General features: G+C 47.9%; 1 protein-coding gene across 3 annotated transcripts in view; it reads left to right on the top strand.

The window, feature by feature from the left end:
• Positions 1-19482, top strand: part of GSDME (gasdermin E) — a 71829-nt gene that overhangs the window by 34869 nt on the left and 17478 nt on the right. For 2 of the 3 annotated variants that reach the window (XM_045564350.1, XM_045564351.1), the window contains exons 3-4: positions 3668-3860; positions 19183-19354. In XM_045564350.1, the coding sequence (XP_045420306.1) occupies positions 3668-3860; positions 19183-19354 (365 nt within the window). The remainder of the gene's footprint in view (positions 1-3667; positions 3861-19182; positions 19355-19482) is intronic. The other variant, XM_045564352.1, reaches the window with a different exon arrangement.

The raw sequence follows: 19482 nt of genomic DNA, 5'->3' as shown, positions 1-19482 counted from the left end.
ACAGTAGAGTATAAAATATGGAAAAGGATGAAGAAGATTTAAAAATCAACAAAAACCCTACCACCATATATTAATTTCAATTAACACTTGGATTGTAGTCTTTTATTCTCTGCATCCAATTTTTTTTTTTTTTTTTTTTGAGACAGAGTCTTGCTCTGTCTCCCCAGCTTGAGTGCAGTGGTATCATCATAGCTCACTACAACCTCAAACTCCTGGGCTCAAGCGATACTTCTTTCTCAGCCTCCTGAGTAGCTGGGATTACAGGTGCATGCCACTGCACCTGGCTAATTTTTTTATTTTTTATAGAGACAGGGTTTCACTCTTGATCAGGCTGGTCTCAAACTCCTGAGCTCAGGCCTTCCCCCCACCTGCCTCCCCGGGCCTCAGCCTCCCAGAGTGCTAGGATTACAGACGTGAGCCACTGTGCCTGGCCTGTATCCAATTTTTTAATAACAAAATTGGAAACATTACTACATACAATTTATATTTATTCCTTATTTATTTTTTAATTTAACCTTATTTATGTTTTCCTCCATAGATTTAAATATAATATTTTTAATATTTTCAGTGAACACATTATATTCCTTTGAGTGTATATACCCTAATTTGATTAACTGTTCCAATTTAGTGCTTAATAAATAAGGCTACCATGAGCATTTTTGTTTGCATTTTTGTTACTAGTTTTTAAGCAATTGCTTTAGTATAGATTCTTAGAGATAGAATTATAGGACCATAGGTTGGGAGCTTTTTGAAGACTTGGTACTCATTACTACATTACTTTTTGGGACATGATGATATATGAAAATACAATCAACTCTTTTTGAGTTGTCCAGGCTAGAGTGCAGTGGTGTCATCATAGTTCACCGCAACCTCAAACTCCTGGGCTCAAGTGATCCTCCTGCCTCAGCCTCCCAAGTAGCTGGGACTGCAGGTGTGAACCACCATGTCCAGCTAATTTTTCTATTTTTTGTAGAGATGGGGGTCTCACTATGTTGCCCAGGCTGGTCTCAAACTCCTGGCCTTAAGTGATGCTCCTGCCTTGTGCACACTTCTGCGTTGTCATCAACTGCTACTGGTGGAAGGGCTTATAGGTGTGAGCCACCCTACCCAGCCATCAACTCTTAATTATTAGAGAAAGTGATGTCTGAGTCCTCTTTCAGCTCTGAAGTTCTCTAATTTTGTGATTGCATCTTTATTAAAGGGGAAAAGACATAGAGGAGATAATTTGAGTTTACAAAAAAATCTCCAGACTTTCTTCCAAGACAAGCATTCCAGCCAGTGCTATCTTCTACCAGCTTATCAGAGCTGCCAAGCAATGGGTGAATGAATTGATATTAATTTTATGTCATCCCACCCCCACCAGATTTTGTATGCTTTCTGCTAGAAGTTTTATTGAGTTGTGAAATAACTAAATATGAATAGGAGCAAGAGAAAGAAAAATTTACAAAATAGACCGGCGACCCCTGAGTAATTGGATTTTCACTACTCTGTGATGTTAAAATACCTCTTATTTGGTGTCCTGAGAGATTGTGAAGACTCCGTTAGACCGGTGAGGCTGGTGGCAGTCACTATAGATGAAGAAGCCCTGAATATACTGATCTCTGAGGTCAGAGCTCATCCTGGATTCTGTGTCCTGTTGGTGTTGGTGCTGTGATGAGAAGTGTCCTCTACTTTGCCTACTGAACAGGCTCAGGAAACTTCACCTTTGTCATTTTTTGCCACTTACAACAACAGTGGCCTGTGTGTTTCCCAGGGATGTGCAGGCTGGAGGGTGGTGATTTGGCTGTTGGCAGTCCAAGCCGTAGGCTGTCGGTTCCCTCATTTCTTCCCTTCCACCAGCAGTAGTTGATGACGACATGGAAGTGTGCACAAATGACATCTATTCTGGAGTGTGTCTAGGGTGGCTTTTGGAATACATAGACAAAATCTTGAGTGTCCCTACGTGCTGTGGAATCTAGTCTTGGAGACAGAGTTTCCAGGAGTGGTATTGAACTTGACTGAGACCAGCACGGTGTCCTGAATGTAGAATATCTATCTTTTTGCAACCTAGCACTGTCCTGTTTATCAGAAAATGATGTTGTTCTGGCCTAAAGCCAGTGGACAGATTGAGCCCCTGCTGTGTGTCAGGCTCTGTGTTACGTGCTGTACATACATCAGCTTGCACAGACTCCATCAGGCGGGTGCCATTAACGGTCTCCCAATTACATATACAGATCTGAGGTTCAGGAAGGTGGATGTTACCCAAGATCTCCCAGTTAGTAATACTAGAGTAGGGATATAATCTTAAGCTCTTGGTATCTGCTCTATCCTGCTTACCAAAGCCTTTCCCAAAGTGTTTGTTTTCCACAAGATATTAACAGGAAAAGCTTTGAATTGAGAGCATTTTTACAACCTTTTTATTTTTGGTGGTGGTGGGGGAGGGGTGATTCTCTATTTTGCAAATTGCAAAGACAATGAATGGTGATTGCTTCTCATTAACTCTGGTTAAGGAGTGGGTTTTCTTCATTGGAGTGAAAGATACATAGGTGAGCTGTAGGTGTTGGGGCAGTGAGTGGGTGGAAAGAGGCCTTTCAGACTCCAGGTGGGTTTGAATCACTTGTGAAGTGCAACCTAGAGCCCAGGAGAGCCTTGAGTTGGAGAAATGGAAAAGGCCAAGTGTGAAGTTTCTAGAAGACTTTCTTTTTTTTAGATAGGGTCTTGCTCTATTGCCCCAGCTAGGGTGCAGTGGTGTCATCATAGCTCACTGCAGACTCAAACTCCTGGGAGGTCCTCCTACCTCAACTTCCCAAAGTGCTAGGATTACAGGTGTGAGCCACTGTGCCTGGGCCCTAGTAGACTCTTAATATATCTGTACCAAATGGTGGTGATAGAGATCATTTTTATGGTGGTTTTGGCTGGATTAAAAATGAGAACAATAGGAACCTGGAGCTATAAGAAGGCTGGCCATTCAAATATGAGATCATCAGACATTATTATTAGGGTTTGGATAAGAAGGGCCTGTCCTCTGACTTTATCAGAAAGTCAGAGATAAAGAGTTGCATGATAAGGAATTGAGTGACTGGGTAGAGGTCAGATATAAAAACATAAATGTGAGAAGGGAGTTCTTTGATTGGAGATGATGGTGAGGGCCAGAGGACTGCTCTCCAAGCTGGTGGGTGGGAAGGCAGGATGCCCTGGGACAGGTCTAGATGGCCACCCTGTCCGATGCTGAGTAAGGCTGTCCTCAGTGTGCACCCCGGGGAGGCTGCTGAATCTCTCTGCTTAGGTGTCATCCTCGTCTAGTCCCTCCTCAGGCTTTCACCCTGGAAAAGCACACATTTAAAATGTTCTATTTCTACCCTGGACAATGGTTAAAGAGATGTTCACTTTAAAATTATTAAACCATACAGACGTTTTTTGTGCACCTTTCTGTACATACTGGAATTGAAAAATGGGAAAGCAAGAAAGCACCCAGTGGAGCCCTGGCTGGCGGGTCATGGCGCACCCTCGGTGCACATAGGCGTGCTGGCCCCGTTTTCTTGCCCATGCACGTGGCGTGGCTGCCGGCTTTCCATCCGAATGTCAGCCTCCTGTTTCCCGGAGGAAAACAGGCTTGGAAAGCTGGGTGACCTGAGACACAGGTGGCCTTAGCGTCATCAGATGCCTCTGCTTGTCTGATCCATTCCAGTGGTCGTGGAGTCGGACTTTGTGAAATACGAGGGCAAGTTTGGAAACCAGGTGAGCGGGACCATCGAGACGGCGCTGGGGAAGATGAAGCTGAACGTCGCCGGCAGGAGCCGCGTGCAGAGCCAGTCTTCGTTTGGGACCCTGAGGAAGCAGGAGGTGGACTTGCAGCAGCTCATCAGGGACTCGGTGGAGAGGTACGGAGTTCTGTTTGGCATTTGGGATTTTGACAGGTCTCACATTTAAAGGTCGTTCAGTCGAACCTTTGTTAAAAGGGTGACAGCTGCCATCTTTGCCAATCAACAGCAGCTTTATCGAATGCCGGTGGTGCCGAAAGTTCTTGAGAAGCACATTCTTTAGTCTGGGATGGCTTGACTGTTCTTGGCCTGAGTGGGGAGACTCGGAAAGTACTTTAAAACGATGTTGCTTCAGGCAAATATGTACTTTCTTCAATCACACGATTTATAAAATGCCAACGGTAAAATGGCTCTGTCCTGCATTTTTGAACATTAATATCCGAAGCAGGAAAATCGCAACCTCCCTCTGGCTCGTAGTCATTTTCTGATGAGGAAAAGAAGAAAGCAGGTGAGGGGCTTCAGGGGCAGGGCTGTTTGTCAACCTTCAAGTCTTGGAGAAAACCCCACATTTATTTGTTGTTTGGCTTTCGGGTAAAAACACTTTACCCCACTTTAGCTCATCGTTATCTTTACCTTATGTCTAGCCAGCGTTCAGTAAGTAACTTTGCGGAGGGCCTACTGCGTGCCATGTGCTGTTCTGCACGCCGGGCATGCTGCAGGGGACAAAGTGCCACATTCCTGTGCTGCATTCTAGTGGGGACAGACACAAAACATACAGCCAAAGTGAAACGTGCAGTAGGTTGATGGGTAGGTACTGGTGGCAGGGAGGGGGACAGGACGTGCTGGGAACGGGGGCTGTGATGGTAGAAGGCGTGGGCAGAGAAGGCGTTCAGAGAAGCTGGCATCAGAGCACAGACCTGCAAGAGGGGAGCGAAGGAGCACAAGGACGTCCTGGGCAAGGCCTGGGGGCAGTGCCAGTGGGGCTGACGCTAAGAGGGGTCGGAGGGGGAGGACAGAGGGGGGAGCCGAGTCCCCCAGGACTTGGAGGCTGTCGGGCAGACTCACTCTCACTTGGAGTGAGCTGGGAAGCCACTGGAGGATTCTGAGCAGGGAAGCAACACGATCTGACTTGTTTTTTAGAAGGTTCATTCCAGCTGCTGGGTTGAGAGCCTGGCTGGGGAGATGGAGGGAGTCCAGTTGCGAAGTTACTGCAGTAATCCAGTGGGCGTGATATTCAGTTTGTGCAGTAACTTATGTGCATTTTCCTGTGAATTTTGTCACCCCTTCTTCTTTTAAAACAGAAAATTCGAATCCAAATAATTAAGAGAGAACTCACTTATATTTAAATGAGTAGTTTATCTTCTCTTTTCCAACATCTTTAGGATTATATGGAATATTAAATATTAAATGAAATTATGCATAAAGATTTCAAAATTAAATGAAATTATGTATAAAAAATTAATGAATAAAAAAATAAAACTCACATAGCAGCATGTGACGGGTGGATTTTGTACAGACATCGAGGATGCCTGGGTAAGGAACCACCCACCATGCTGCCTGGAGTTGAAGGATTGTGACCAGGTATTTGCCACTTCCTGGCATTCTCTAGGACCTTACGACCACGTGGAGTTATGGCTCCATCAGGAATTCCCTTTTGGTCAGAGAAGTTGACACTCTCTGGTGGCACCAGGTGGACGGGACGGTCACCTCATTTTCTGGCAGTCATGATCATCATTTTCCTTTCTCTACTACTTTGTTTTGCTAGAGAAGCATATCCTTTCCTGTTATTTATCTGAAATTAAAATTTAACTGGACTTTCTACATTTTCATTTGTTAAATTGGGCAATGCTTTTTACTGGGGCAGGGGCCCAGGGAGACGGGGGAGCCCAGGGCCTCTTCTCTCTCCCTCAGTCTTCACAGCCCTCTAAAGCTTGGCCATATTTTGCAGTCTTGTTATTTCTATTTCAAGAACCACAGTTTGGCAATGCTCTATAATCACATTTCCCAAGACAGGTTTTTTAAACCCTCTTCATGATTCAGGTGTAGAAGCTCTTGCCAACAGAAAGCATATGGGGAGGGGTCCCCGAGCAGAGATGGGAGAAACCATTCCAGAGAGAAGGAAGGCGGAGCCAGCAGTTACAAGTGTAGGAATAGGGAGAGAGGGAGGGGGAGGAAAGGAGCTTCCGCGGAGCACCTACTATGTGCCAGGCACTTTATACACATCTCATTCACGCTGCACCGCCGTCTGCTTTTACACTTGAGGGCACTGAGGCTCAGGAAGGAGAAACAACTTATTCCCAGGCACAGAGCTCAATTTGAGTGCTGGAGCGGGGATTCATCTCAGGATTTTCCGGCTCCAAAGCTCCCGTTCTTTCCTGTAAATCGTGTAAAAGTAGTTGGAATGACAGCACAGAATGGGAAGGCAGAGGCATGAGTCTGAGTCCCCAGGGAGGACGCCCGGTGGGTGAATAGTGGCATATGCACTGTCCTGAGCATGCCCGTGAGACTGGCTAGGCCTGTTTACCTGGAGGTGCCTGGACACTGGGATGAGGTCACCTGAGGAGACTCTTCAGGAATCCCCATGAGTTGTAGAGGTGACGTAAGAGGCGATGGCCCAGGGAGGGGCGACGCCAGGAGCATGACAGAGAATAAATGTAAGGGCTGGAAAACAAAGAGGTGTCTTATCACAGAGTCACCTCTCCCTTGTTATGTTGTTAAGTGGAAAAGGTGAGCTGCAGGGGAGGGGAGGGAAGGGAAGACTATCCCGAGCCTGGGACAGAAATAAGTAAAGCTGACATTCCTATTACTTCATGCTGGAGTAATAAATTCTTATTCTGCTCGTCTTTGGACTCCGATAACATCGTCAGGATTGATAAGACACTGTTGATAGGTCTGCGGCCTTGGGACTGATGATTAGTGATGCTTAAGTACTTTATGTTCTTGAGGGCTTATTTATAGTCAGTCATTTTTATTTCAGGTCATTTAGATAAGTTGTCTGTATACAAGTTATTTTAGCCCTCAGAAAATTAGAGTACTAGCTTTATTGTCTGGGAAATATGTGCGCATGTGCATCTCAAAAGCAAACTTCATCTATCCTTGAAAAAACAAGCGTGTCCTGGGCACAAAGGCATTCCACAGGAATGAGCCTTCCAGATACCTGGAGCTGACCCCTTCCAGTGAAATCTCTGTATCTTAAACATTCCTGTTGCAAACCATTCTACATTGTGTACGCCCCCCTTTTTTTTTTAAATGGGGAATAACACCTGGGACTTTTTTGTAAGGACTCAGATTCATGTCTTAGTCTTAACAGCCGATATTATACTGTAATAAGGTCGTCACTTTTTCTGCCTTATCTTCCAGTGCCAGCTGCCGTTTGTTACTGCCTTAAATGTAGAAGCCACATCCCACCCCACCTCTGTCACCAATTTATTACTTCTAATCTCCTAGGGTCTGGGAATTTTATTCCTAGTCAATAACTTACCTGGACATGGTAAGTTTCCTTACCTTGGCCTCATTTTCCCCAGCTGTACATGAGATGGTTGGAATAGATGATTTTTTTTTTTTTTTGAGACAGTCTCACTCTGTCACCTGGGCTAGAGTGCAGTGGTGTCGTCATAGCTCACTGCAACCTCCAACTCTTGGGCTCAAGTGATTCTCCTGCCTCAGCCTCCCAAGTACTGAGACTACAGGTATGTGCCACCATGCCTGGCTAATTTTTCTATTTTTTGTAGAGATGGGGGTTTTGCTCTTGCTCAGGCTGGTCTCAAACTCCTGACCTCAAGTGATTCTCCCACCTTGGCCTCCCACAGTGCTAGGATTACAGGCATGAGCCTCCTCACCTGGCCTGGAATAGATGATCTTTAAGGTTTTCTCCTGGCTAAGTGTCTGCAAGTGAGTGGACTCCGGAGTGCACCTACCACCTCCTTCCCCTTCAGTGCTGGCCTTTGGTCCCAGCAGTTTTCCATTTTGTGTTTTCCTAGCTATTTGGGGATTGAGGTGGGTGTTACCATAAAGGCACATCCCACTTTTATTCTTTGTTGTATTGTAAAGTGAATTTTGGTAAAACAGATGGCATTTTCCTATGTATCCATGGTAATGAGAAGGTTGGTTTTCCATTAAGAACTCCAAATTAAATAAATTATATGAAAGTAGCATATCATGAAAGCAATGGCGTGGCCATGATAACCTTTCACAATTATTTAAAATATTTTAAAATTACACTGAAAGTTTTATTATGTCAAAATACTCACAAATTCTACAAGTTTTATATATGAGGCATTTTTTAAAAATGCTATTCTTTTCTATGGCCTTTGTTTGACCTCTTTAAAGCTGTTGCAGTGGCTCCCATGAGTACTGCTTCAATATGCTATTAACTCTTATTTTATTTAGGAGTTTTTTGAGGCGAAGGATTCGAGGGCCCAAGTTTTTCTTGAAAAAAAAAAACAAAGTTTGGCCTTGGCTGCTTTTCTACTTGATCGATTAATTTCCCTGGGGCAAGCAGAGGGTTCAAAAATCACCCCATCTGTGTCTGTGCTTTACTCAGTACTGGCATTGTTATTTTTAGTAAACAGAGTTTGTGCCTAACAAGGCAAAGACGCGGGTCCTTTGAGAACAGGAGAGTCCCAAGTCCAGTCCTGCTGCTGATTCTCTTTTTGCTGCGTTTCTCCTTCAGGGGCAGCCCGTGTGTTGTCAGAACACCCTGACAGGGGAGGGGACTCTGAGGTCAGGGAGCAGGAGTTGGCAATGCCTCCTATGTGCTTCTGCTGCTGGCCGGTGGAAGCATTTTTAGGCTGGTTGCAGGGTGGTAAACTTCAGGCTCATTTTAAAAAATTAAAACAATTGGTGTGGAAACACATAGAAGGTTTGCGGAATAATATAATAAATGGTAATATACCACCTCCCACACAGTTTAACAAGAGTTTTTCTATAACACATTGACTGCCACACTGGAAAAAAAAATTTTATCCTTGGGGCCACAGTGTTTTATTATGAAAATAGAATAAAAACTTCAAAACAATCCTTTCTAATTTAATGAAAAATTTATTTTTTATTATTTTCTGTGTGTGAGTTACATGTAACTTGAAACATCCTTCCCTCGGCTCCCAAGTGAAGAGACATAGGAGTTATATATGCTTCGTGAGGCCCTGGGGCTCAAAACTAGCGTGAGTTAGATACAACTCACATGGCAGTTAACGTGTTAAACCAAGACACAGGAGCCATCTTTTTCTGCCTTCACTGCCCAGGATCTCCTTAGCAATGGGATTAGTGCTTCTGGGAGAATTAAGTGAGAGTATAAATGGGCCATGTAGAACAGTGCCGGGCACGTGGCAAGTTCTCATTAACTGTAGCTCTTAGTGTTAACACTTCCAGTAAGTATTGCTGTCCCTCCTAGCCCCACACCCAGCCTGGCTAGCAAGGCTGGGGAAGGTTAGAGCTCTCCGGAGGAGAGGTATGATTCGGCATGCTGTGAGCAGGGCAGGGAGATGCGGAGCTTCAGCAGTGAGATGAAGCAAAGTCCTCAGAGTTTCTGACACGTGGTGTTTGTGATGCTCGCTGCCTGTGTTGAGGGTCGGAAACTGTGTAGTGTCCGTGCTGAACCTCAGTGCAAGTCAGAGCAGCAGCTTGTATACCATCCAAACTCAGTGCTGACCCGGATGTGTCGCTGTGCCATGGAAAAGTCTGGAGAGCACACAGGCTGTTCTTTGTGCATGTTTTGTTTCTAGCAGGAGATGCTTATTTGATTAAGTAAAGATGTGTGGAGCCCTTGAACAGTATCAGTAAGATCTTCATGGGCCTTGTTCTGGCCACCGTATTCTTTGTGGAAAGCACGGCTCCGAAACTCAAGGCCCCGCCAAATCCACTCTTTGTAACAGATGTCTTTCCTGAGACCTTTAGGCCACACCATCTCTCTGCTGTCTGAAATTCAGTCAGTTTATTGTCATTTTTTCTAAATTCTCCTGTCTCCTGATCTTGGTTTTAGCGAGCCCCTGGAAGCTTTTCTGACCTTGTCAGACCCTTGGTTGTTTCCTTCTACAGTGTAAACACAGCCCACAGGTAATCCCCCACTCCATGCTGGAGAGAAGGGCATGCTGCGGACGCTTTCCAATACTTGTTCCCAGGAATGGCTTTTGTCTTTTTGTAGAAATTTTCTTGTCCTATGAGCTGTACTTTTAAATTCTACTTCAGATTGTTCTTATTTTTTATTTTTTGTAGAGATGGGGTCATGCTATGTTGCCCAGGCTGGTCTCGAACTCCTGGGCTCAAGTGATCCTCCTGCCTCGGCCTCCCTAAGTGCTGGGGTTACAGGTGTGAGCCACCATGTCGGCCTCGGATCATTTTGGAACTAGTAGAATTTAAGTCCTAACAAGAGACATTCAAGTACTATTTTCTTCCAAGATTGATAGACATTTTTGTATTTCATCAAACCCAAGATGTCATCCATTGTAAGATGCACCATTATTTTATGTACCACTGAGAAAGAACACTGCCAATTAAAACATTCCACCCGTCAATTTTAAAACAGCCTGATTCAGAGATAATAAAACGTAGGGGAAAAAATGTATGTCTCAGAATTGCTGAGCTACAGTGTCCATAATTGGGTTGGCTGGGATGAGTCAGGAGTTGGAATTCAGATGAACAGTTATTCCAGTTGGGCTTTTCATGTGGTGTCTGACACAGGGACTCAAGCTGTCACTGTACTTCTCTCCAAATGCTCCGAGGAGCCCGTGGGTGAGGCACGGGTCCAGCTGTTTCAACCAGGAGTCTGGGTATCAGATGTGGCTCCTTCCTCACCTTCTCTGCTATAGCTGGTCTCTCACAGTCCATTCTGTCTCTTAAATATTGGTCTTACCTGTTCCCATTGGCCCCGCCTCACCTCGGCTAGCAGTCTCCTACCTGCCCTAGCCCGCCCCCCCCCTTCCAGCTGATTCTCTGCAGGGCAACCAATCAGATCCCAGTACTGCCTGGCCCATGGCCTTCTGTGTTCTCCTGGTGTCCCTCTCTCATTCTCCAGGCCCGTCCTGGGAATAGGCTCTTCCCCTGAACGCACCTCAGTTCCTGGGATTAATACTCTAGGCCCTTTCTCTCCTCCAAGCCTGGGCTGCAGGCCCCTCCTGACCACATAGACGCACGAAAGCACACACACACTCACTCCCTCTGCTGCGCCCGGCCAGTTCCTAATTATTCTTTATGCCTCGGATTAGACGCCACTTCCTTCGGGTCCTACGCCACCCTGTGCATCCCCAGTTGGGATACTAACCACGCCGTGGGGTGAAGTATGTTGTAACTGCCTGAATCTATGTCTGTGTCCCTCCTGGAACATGCGTCTCTTGTTCGCCGTGGGGTCTGGCACGGTGCCTGCCACGTACTGAGCACTCTTTGGTTGAAAGGATAATTGGTTTATCTTCATTTTGCAACTGAGGATCCTGAAATGCAGAAATTAATTAGTTTGCCTGGACTCAGGATTTAAGGCCAGATCCACAAAGCACACGATTTTTCCGGTCCAACTTCTATGCTCAGAGCTTGGAAAGAGAACAGTGTTCAAGGGCTCCTGCCTGAACTCACCTGTCTGCATCAGCTCGTTCAGTTCATCATCTTTCGGGCCTGCTGCATCTCATCCACTGGTTGCAGTTAATTAACTGCACGTCTAAAAGGTTGACCGGCTGTAACTGCTCAGTCCTGCTCCCCTTTCTGTCTACCTGGGTGGTTGTCTGTGACTAGATGAGGAGGTAGAGACCATAATGTGGACAGAGGTAGAGCAGTCGCAGTGTGGGGGTGGCCTGGTCGCCCTGGTAATAATGTGCAGTTAGCATTGTGCCCCAATTTTGATTTTTCCAGCAATTTTCAATCCTGAAGTCATCTTCGTCACAGCAAATGAGAGAAAGTGAGTAGCGCTTTTCTCACTATTTGGAAGCAGAGGCTGCCCCAGGGCACAGTTGTTGAAGTTTCTAGAGGTTTCCTGCCGCCGGCTCCTGTTGAGCTTCTGTTGTGGTTGAAATGGGGACGTCTGGTTGGCACTGAGGACCCAGTGGTGGCTTCTTCGATTTCCAAGAGGCTCCTCTGCTTGTCTGTGGGAAGCTTGAGCAGAAAGGCTGCTTGTTCATTAACAATCAAGCACACATTAAGTACCTTCTGTATGCAGGGCCCTAGGGGCCCAGGAGGGAGAGGGAAGATAGAGCTTCTGGGGATGTTGCTGAGCAGGTTCTCATCCTGCCCCTTGCTAGCCATCTGCCTTAGGGTCCTTGGCTTATGAGTTTTCTGTGCTGCTTGTCCTTCTGTGAAATTAGGGTAACAGTAACTTCTTGTACCAATTAGTGTGTCTAGTTGCAGAAAACATTTATTATCTCAGCCCAAAGCAGGGCGAGTCCCAGTTAACCAAATGAACTAACGTTCGGTGGCTCTGCGGACCGCCATGGCAGCCGCTACCTGTTGCTTGTCCTGGCAGCCCACGTCCTCTCTGTCCCTAAATGGCAGCCACATTGCAGACAACAAAGTCCAGAGGCAGAAAAGTGGTCTCTTCTTTGTACCTCTTTTTAAGAGGGGGGGGGAAACCTGGGAACCCCCAACAGACTTTTCCTCAGGTCTCAATGGCCCCCAATACCTGGTAAGAACCCTGAGGCTACAAGGTTGGCCGAGAGACAGATCAAGACTTGTCGGCAGGGCTGCCCCTGCCCCAGGGCCGTTAACCAGACTGGGCAGGGTGGCTAGAGGTGCCCCCACTCCCAGTGTGGAGGGCACAGAGCCCCCAGGCACAGGTGCTCAGGGAAGCCCTGTGGGAGCAGCACAGATTGGCCTGAGTGCAGCTTTCCTCCCTCCTCAGGAAGCTCAAAGGGACCAATGGAGCAGCCCCTCGGAGGGGAAATAGGTGGATGAAAGAGGCAACGGCATCTTCAGGATTTTAGGGGCAAGTTACCAAAATTAAACTCTAATCATGGGCTTGGGGGGTTCTCTGCCACCTCTGTAGACTGGAGGAGGTTGGTTATCATAAGGGGAGACTTTCCCACTTCTTGAAGTGTCAGAAGGGCAAGTTCTCAAGTTTACAGGCAGCGTCTGTGGACCTGATGCTATTCTACAGCTGGGCTGTGAACACACATGTGCTTCTCTTTTGACTGCAGCTTTAGCCAATAAATCAAAACTCTTTGGGAGAAACACCTGAATTACTAAAGCCTTAATTGTCCATATATGTCTCTATTTCTGTGGGTTAGTAATTCTTGCTTAGTATTCTTGCAGTGGAAGGCTGGCCACCTTCTTGTGGCTCCTTTTAATGTCCCCATCTATGTTCCTGGGGAGATACTGATGCCAACTCCGGCAGTATTGCACTGTTTATTCAGAATGCATTTGTACCTTCTGCCTCTTGTTGGTGGCTTTTATTATAGAACAGCGTAGTAGAAAAACGGCTGGCTTCAGATCAGAAGGTATGTGTCCTGATTCTCGCTCTGCCACTGATGTGCTGTGTGGTTCAGGTGCGTCTGGAACCTCTCAGGGTGTTCTTCATTAATGAGCAGCGATGTTGGATTAGATCCGGGTGAGCCAGGCCAGTCCCCTCCCGTGCCCGTGCAGACACCGCCAATTAATCATGGCTTTCGTGCTCTTTCCTGCCCCCAGCCCAGCCTCAGTCTTCCCCTACCGCTGGGCAGCAGTAGCCGGCGGGTTGAGCAGAGGTGGCACTCAGGCCAAAGCTGATTTTCCACTGCAGAGCTGGATAATCCCCTGGGTCTCTTCTAGTTTTCTAATTTCTCCACAGCAGACACAACAAAAGCTCCTGCTCTGTAATTGTGGCCTCTAGTTTTTGGAGAGAGCCTTATTGGAACTCCCCTGGAAACTCTTCCTTAAGGACGTTTTACTGGCAAGGGTTCTTACAGAAGAGGATCGTGCCAACGGCGGTGGCCTTGGTCTCGTTCACTGAGAAGCAAGCATCTGGCCCTGTCCCTGGGGCGTCACAGGAGTCAGCATTTGTGGGATGAATGGAGGCGAGTTGAGGTGAGGAGTCTGCGTGGGAAAGCACGCCCTCCCGGCTCTGCCGCCTTTATGCTTTGGAAGAGAAAGCTGCCTCCCTCCTTTCGGATATTGTCAGAGTTTTCAAAGTCTCCTCTGGATTTCTTTTCTGTGAGTTTGCAATTTGGCTTTTGAAAGCCTTAGAAGTGATGAAAATGGAAATTAAAGTTTCAGCCTGGGAGAGGCAGCTTCATTAGAGCTGGGCCTAGGGAGCTGATGGATGTCTTGGCAGCCTCCCTTCCCGCTGGGCTGCTCTGGCCCACGGCCTGGTCCCCAGCAGTCGTGCCAGGCTCTGAGCCATGTGTCCCTCCCTCCGTCACTGCTGCCTCCCAGCAGCTCCTGTCCTGAATCCACGTAGCCATTTTCTTAGTTGCTCTCAGCGCCCACTCCCAGCTGAGGGCTCCCCTCATGAAGCATCCTGAAGACTGTGGCCGTGTCTTTGAGCAGCCTGAGAGGGATCTTGCCTTGGCTTCCCAGCCAATAGCGGAAGGAAAGAAACATTTACAGAGCTGCTGCCATGTGCTGGGTAGAGTGTGGGCCACGTTGTGTGAGACCTCGCTGGCTGTAACCCTCGGAGCAAGGTCACGTTTCACAGACGTGGAAACCGAGCGTTGGGGACTGGAGATGGTAACCCAGCTAGCAGGAGATCAAGCTCTGGGAACTGACTCAGGTGTTCATGGTACACAGGCCTGCCAGGTACACGGGGCAGGAGGAGGAGCTCACAGAAGGGCTGGGCCGGGGCCGGCAGGTCCAGTGAGGGAGGAAAGGGAGCTCTTCTCCCCTTCATTCACCTCCACACCTGCTCCTTTGGATCTGGCCCTTTGTCTCTGTCTCGGTGGCCTCCCATTCCTGCTTTCATGTTGCTGTCCCCCAGGAGGAGCAAGCCACCTGGGCTGTTGGAGGCTGCCCTCAGAAATACGTGTGAAGCAGGTGGAGAACACCTGGTTGCTCATTTTCTCGTGGGGGCGCTCCTGCCCCGTTGCTCCTGTGTGTTTGCGCCGACCCTGGCTGGGCTAGGGCAGAGGGTCTCATTTCAACCCTGCCCTTAAGGCTTTATGTGATAAATTATTCCTCTACCCCCCAAGTGTGTGGATAGCGCAGGGCTGGGCACCAGTAAAAAGGGCAAGGTACGCTGTCCTCCTTGAGCTTACAGTCTCTGCAGAAAGTCTTTTTTTTTTAAATTTTTTTTAGTTTTTGAATAGGTAATCTATTCACATGGTTTCAATGTCAAAAGATGAAAAGAGAAAAGGTGAAAACTCCCAACTATCCAGCTCCCCACCCTAGAGGCAGCCACTGCCAACAGTTTCCTGTGTCTCCTTCTGAAGCCATTCTGCCCGTGTCGTTCGGTGGCTCTCACCAGGCCTGGGAGAGAGGAAGCCGGTCAGGACAGCCCAGGAAGAGCTGTCTGAAGGCACAGGCCGCTGCCGTCAGGGGTGGGGACAGGGTCAGGGAGCACAGGCGGTGTGGATGTTCTGAGGATTTCCAGAGGATCTGGATATAAACCCTCCCTCCCAGCCGCCGGCCACTGATGTGGTTAGGCAGGCAGCATGTGGGCGTGTGAAGTGGACAGAGCAATACGGGAGTGAATAGAGACCAAGGTCACGTTCCTACTGCAGCCGAAGCTGCTCTCACCCAGAGGAGGGAGACAGACGTGAAAGACCTAGATGGGATTCTTAGCTGTGGGACTCTGGTAACTGCTGTCAGCCTCTCTGAACCTCTTTTTTCCTCATTTCTAAAACCCCTAATCTGGGATTTTGAATGTTTTTGTTTCTTGAACCCCATTAGCAGTCTGAAAATCTCTGGACCTCCGTAAATGTATATAGGAAAATGTGTAAGATTATGAAATAAACAAATTACATCAGAATATGGCTGGTTTCCCCACTTGGTGGGCCCAGGGAGCCCTGTCTCGTGGTGATTCCTGCTCTGAGCGGGGCCGGGCGAGGGTCTGGCTCCCTTGGGCTGCTCTGGGTGTGCACCCGGGGACACTGTTCCCAGGGGAGCACCTGCTCCCCCGTGGCCTGCTTGGGGCCCGGCGGAGGTGACTAGGGCAGGAGGTGAGGAGGAATTCCCTCTGGAGACTGCTTTGCAAAGAGTTAAAATAACAATCCATTTTCCCAGGTGAGTGACTTCCCCCCTTCCGCATGAGGTCTCCCCTAACTGAAGATGATTAGATTTGTCCAACATTCGGTTTCCAAAAGGTGGCAGCACTGTCCTGGCAAACAGAATCCCAGCGACTTGGGTGGAAGTATCTGGTCCTCTTTACAGCCGGTGAGATTCCTGCGGGTGGACGCCGCCTGCCGTCCTCATAGCCCTGTGACTCTCTCCTCCCCGGTCACCTACATCTTAGCCTCAAACACAGGCCCTGTCCCTGGTGAGCTTCTGTTCCCTGTCCCAAGGTGGGGCCGCCCTCAGGGACCTTCTGAGGGCATGATGCTTCTAGCAGCTGGACTGGACCCAGCAAGCACCCCGGGGACTGTCCTGTCATCCTATGCAGAAGGAAGTTCCATGCCTGCCACAGATGGCTCCCTTCTCTTTTGGGGTGGGGGTGGGGTTCCTGGAGGGAGGTGGGCATTTTAAGTAATGGAGTCTTGGGTGGTCTAGGCTAAGCTTTTGCTTTTCAAACAATTGCACATTGGCTGAGAGCAGCGTCAAGTGTTTCAGGGAGTCTGTTGAAGGCACGTAGCTATGCAGTGATTTCCAATCCGGTGGAGTCACATCAGACTCCTGAAGGCGGCTCTCAGTGTCCCTCTGCCTTCAGTTATGAGGTTGTCACCAGGCAGTGCTGCCTCTGACGTGGTATCCAAATGGGGATGAGCCAATACCTTAACTGTAATTGAGGGTGCAGATTTTCAAGAATCTGCTACAAGACAGAATTTTGTACAACAGAAGGAAGAGAACATTAGAAAGGGAACATTTGCATGCAGGTTCTGACTGGTGGATACAATGGCTTTTATCTTGCAAGCCTCTGCCTGTAGGACCAGAACACAACTCCTTCGGAAGATTCACAGCTACATGTCAGTCTTTAAACCAAACTGCTAATCTTCCATCTTCCATGTGTTTTCTCTCTCTCACACACACGCACACGCGCATTTACACATTCATTAAAGCAAATAGAGGAAAACGCCCACAAGTTTTATTTATTCATTTATTCTGATAATATTTACTGAGCCCTTCCTATGCGCTAGGCACTGATCTCGGCCCTGAGATGTGCAGTAAACAAGACGGCACAGTCCCTACCTCTGTGGAATCTATATTCTAGATGGCGGAGGCAGGGAGTGAACAAATAAAGGAATGAGCTAGAAAAATATAGAGATGTGCTCTCCAGAGAAATGGCCTTTGGACGTGATAGCGCGATGGCAGTGCAGGGAACGCCTTCTCAGAAGGTGACCCACGCGTCAGTGAGAGGTGGTCGGGGGCGTGGAGCTGAGGCCTTGGGGTGAGTGTGCACTTGGCATGTTTAAGGCGCAGAGAGAAGGCTGGAAGGTGAGGTCAACAGGGAGTAGGGGTCGGATCATGTAGACCTCATAGGCTGGATGAGTAGTTGACATGGGGTGTAGCCATGGAAGGATTTTAAGAAGGGAGCGATGTGAAAAAGTACCTCCGACACAATTAAATAGCTCATGAAGTGCACATATTGGGGCTTTTTTTGTGGGCCTCGTAGAGGAGCCCGTGAGGGTGGCTGGGGCCAGCTAGAGTCGCCGTGGCATTTAACTCTGCTGGGCACATGCCAACTGCTCACTGCCATGTCATCTAAACCCTAACACAACCCCATGAGAAGGACATTGGCACCATCAGGTTATCGACGAGCAAACCTAGGTGCAGAGGTGAAGCCGTTCACTCGAGGTCACCCAGTGAGAGGGCAGAGCCGGGCAGGCTCTGAGCTCTGTTTTCTGTTCCTTCCTGGAAGTGGAGTCTGTGGGCAGCTTTGTGGTTGTTATCAATATATTTTTACTCCATGTGAAACACTTTTATAATTTGCATTTCCTTGTTAAGTACTAAGATTGAATCAGTTTTTCATATGTATTTCTGTTTTTTTTTTATTGTGGTAAACCGTATATAAATAATATAACATTTGCTATTTTAACCATTTTTAAGCGTATGATTCAGTGGCACTAAGTACAGTCACACTTTGGGGCAGCCATCACTGCTCTCTGTTTCTAGAATTTCTTCATCACCCCAAACAGAAACTCTGAGGCCATCAAGCACTTGCTCCTCCCCCCCCTCAGCCTCTGGTAACCTCCAGTCTACTCGCTGTCACTGTGAACTTGTCTATTCTACGTGTCTCATATAAGTGGAATCGTACAGTATTTGGCCTGGCCTGTGTCACTTAGCACAATGTCTTGAAGACTCATCCACGTCGTAGTGTGTATCAGACCTTCATTCCTTCCTGTGGAGCATAATATATATGAATATACCACATTTTGTTTCTCCGTTTGCTGACAGACACTGGAGTTGTTTCCACCCTGGGCAGGTTATGACATTGAGATTATAGTAGCTTTTCCAGCTACTCACTCCAGTTCTGGGGCTATTTTCTGAAACCCCGGAGAATCTGATTGTGCCCGAAGGGGGCGAGCCAGCACTGCGCGTGGCAGCAGGGGGGCTGAGCCCTTCAAGGTGACTAACCTTGGGCTGTTTAAAAAGACCTGGATGGATGCTGTGGTTCTCATTGTGCCGATACCAGCTCTGATTTGGTTCTTTTCCTGTCCATTCCATAGAATCACAGTGTTGAGTGAGATCTCCAGAGAGGGTACTTTTTCATTCATCGTTTGCTTCTAAGCATGAAATTATCTCCTGTAGATAGAAATTTAGTCTGTTCCTAAAATTCTACAGAATTTCAAGGGGCTGGGTGGGAGCCCAAGTCTCTGCCAAGTGATCCTGGCCTGGCCCTGCCTAACTGGCCTCGGTTTCTCCATATGTACAATGAAGAAAAGCCTTTTCTAAGAGATTAAAGGTTAAGAAGTTCCTTTTTAGTTCAAATAATTTCCTCCTCGCTACTTGTGCTTTAAGCCTGTTCCTTTCTCTTGTGTGAGGAGCATGTGGCCATTGTTCCCCCCATAATAACCGTTATTCCCTGGCCCACAGCTGTGGCATCTGGCGTCCTTCAGCTCTGATTAAATAACGGAGGGGAGTTTACCCTGCCCAGGGTCCAAGGCAGGTGGATTGTAGTTCCCTTACTGGTTGGTTTTCTTTTCTTCTTCCTTGACAACCCAAGCTGCTGTTTGACTGAGAGCAGCCATTCCCTCTGGCATCCAGGCTGTTCCCCTGGCCTTGGGAGAGTGCGGTTTATGCCTGTCCAGGTGACCTGCCCCCTCTTTCATCACCAGGAAGTTAACTAAGCCATTATCACCTGTTTGCTCCCCAGCCTCCCCCCGGTGCACGAAGAGAAAATTCGCTCTGCGTCAACGTCCCCTGAGGCACAGGGCCACTCACAGCCGTCTTTCTCTTTCAGAACAATCAATCTGAAAAACCCCATTCTGCAGCAGGTGCTGGAGAGGAGGAACGAGGTCCTGTGCATCCTGACACAGAAGATCGCAACGACGCAGAAGTGTGTGATCTCTGAGCAGGTGCAGGTTGAGGAGACGTGTGGTGGGATGGTGGGCATCCACACCAAGACCGTGCAGGTGCGTGTCCAGGGGCCCTGGGGGAAAGGCCACGGCAGCCCATCTGGTCCCAGCCATGGCGACCTGGGTCAGGGGGCTCTTTCGGGGGTGTCTTCATTCGTCAGGACTCTTTCTGTAGTGAGATAACA

The sequence above is a fragment of the Lemur catta genome, chromosome 11 (genome assembly GCF_020740605.2).
Source record: "Lemur catta isolate mLemCat1 chromosome 11, mLemCat1.pri, whole genome shotgun sequence".
NCBI lineage: Eukaryota > Metazoa > Chordata > Mammalia > Primates > Lemuridae > Lemur > Lemur catta.
Note: the sequence above shows the minus strand (reverse complement) of the source record. Positions and strands in the feature narration are given on the sequence as shown.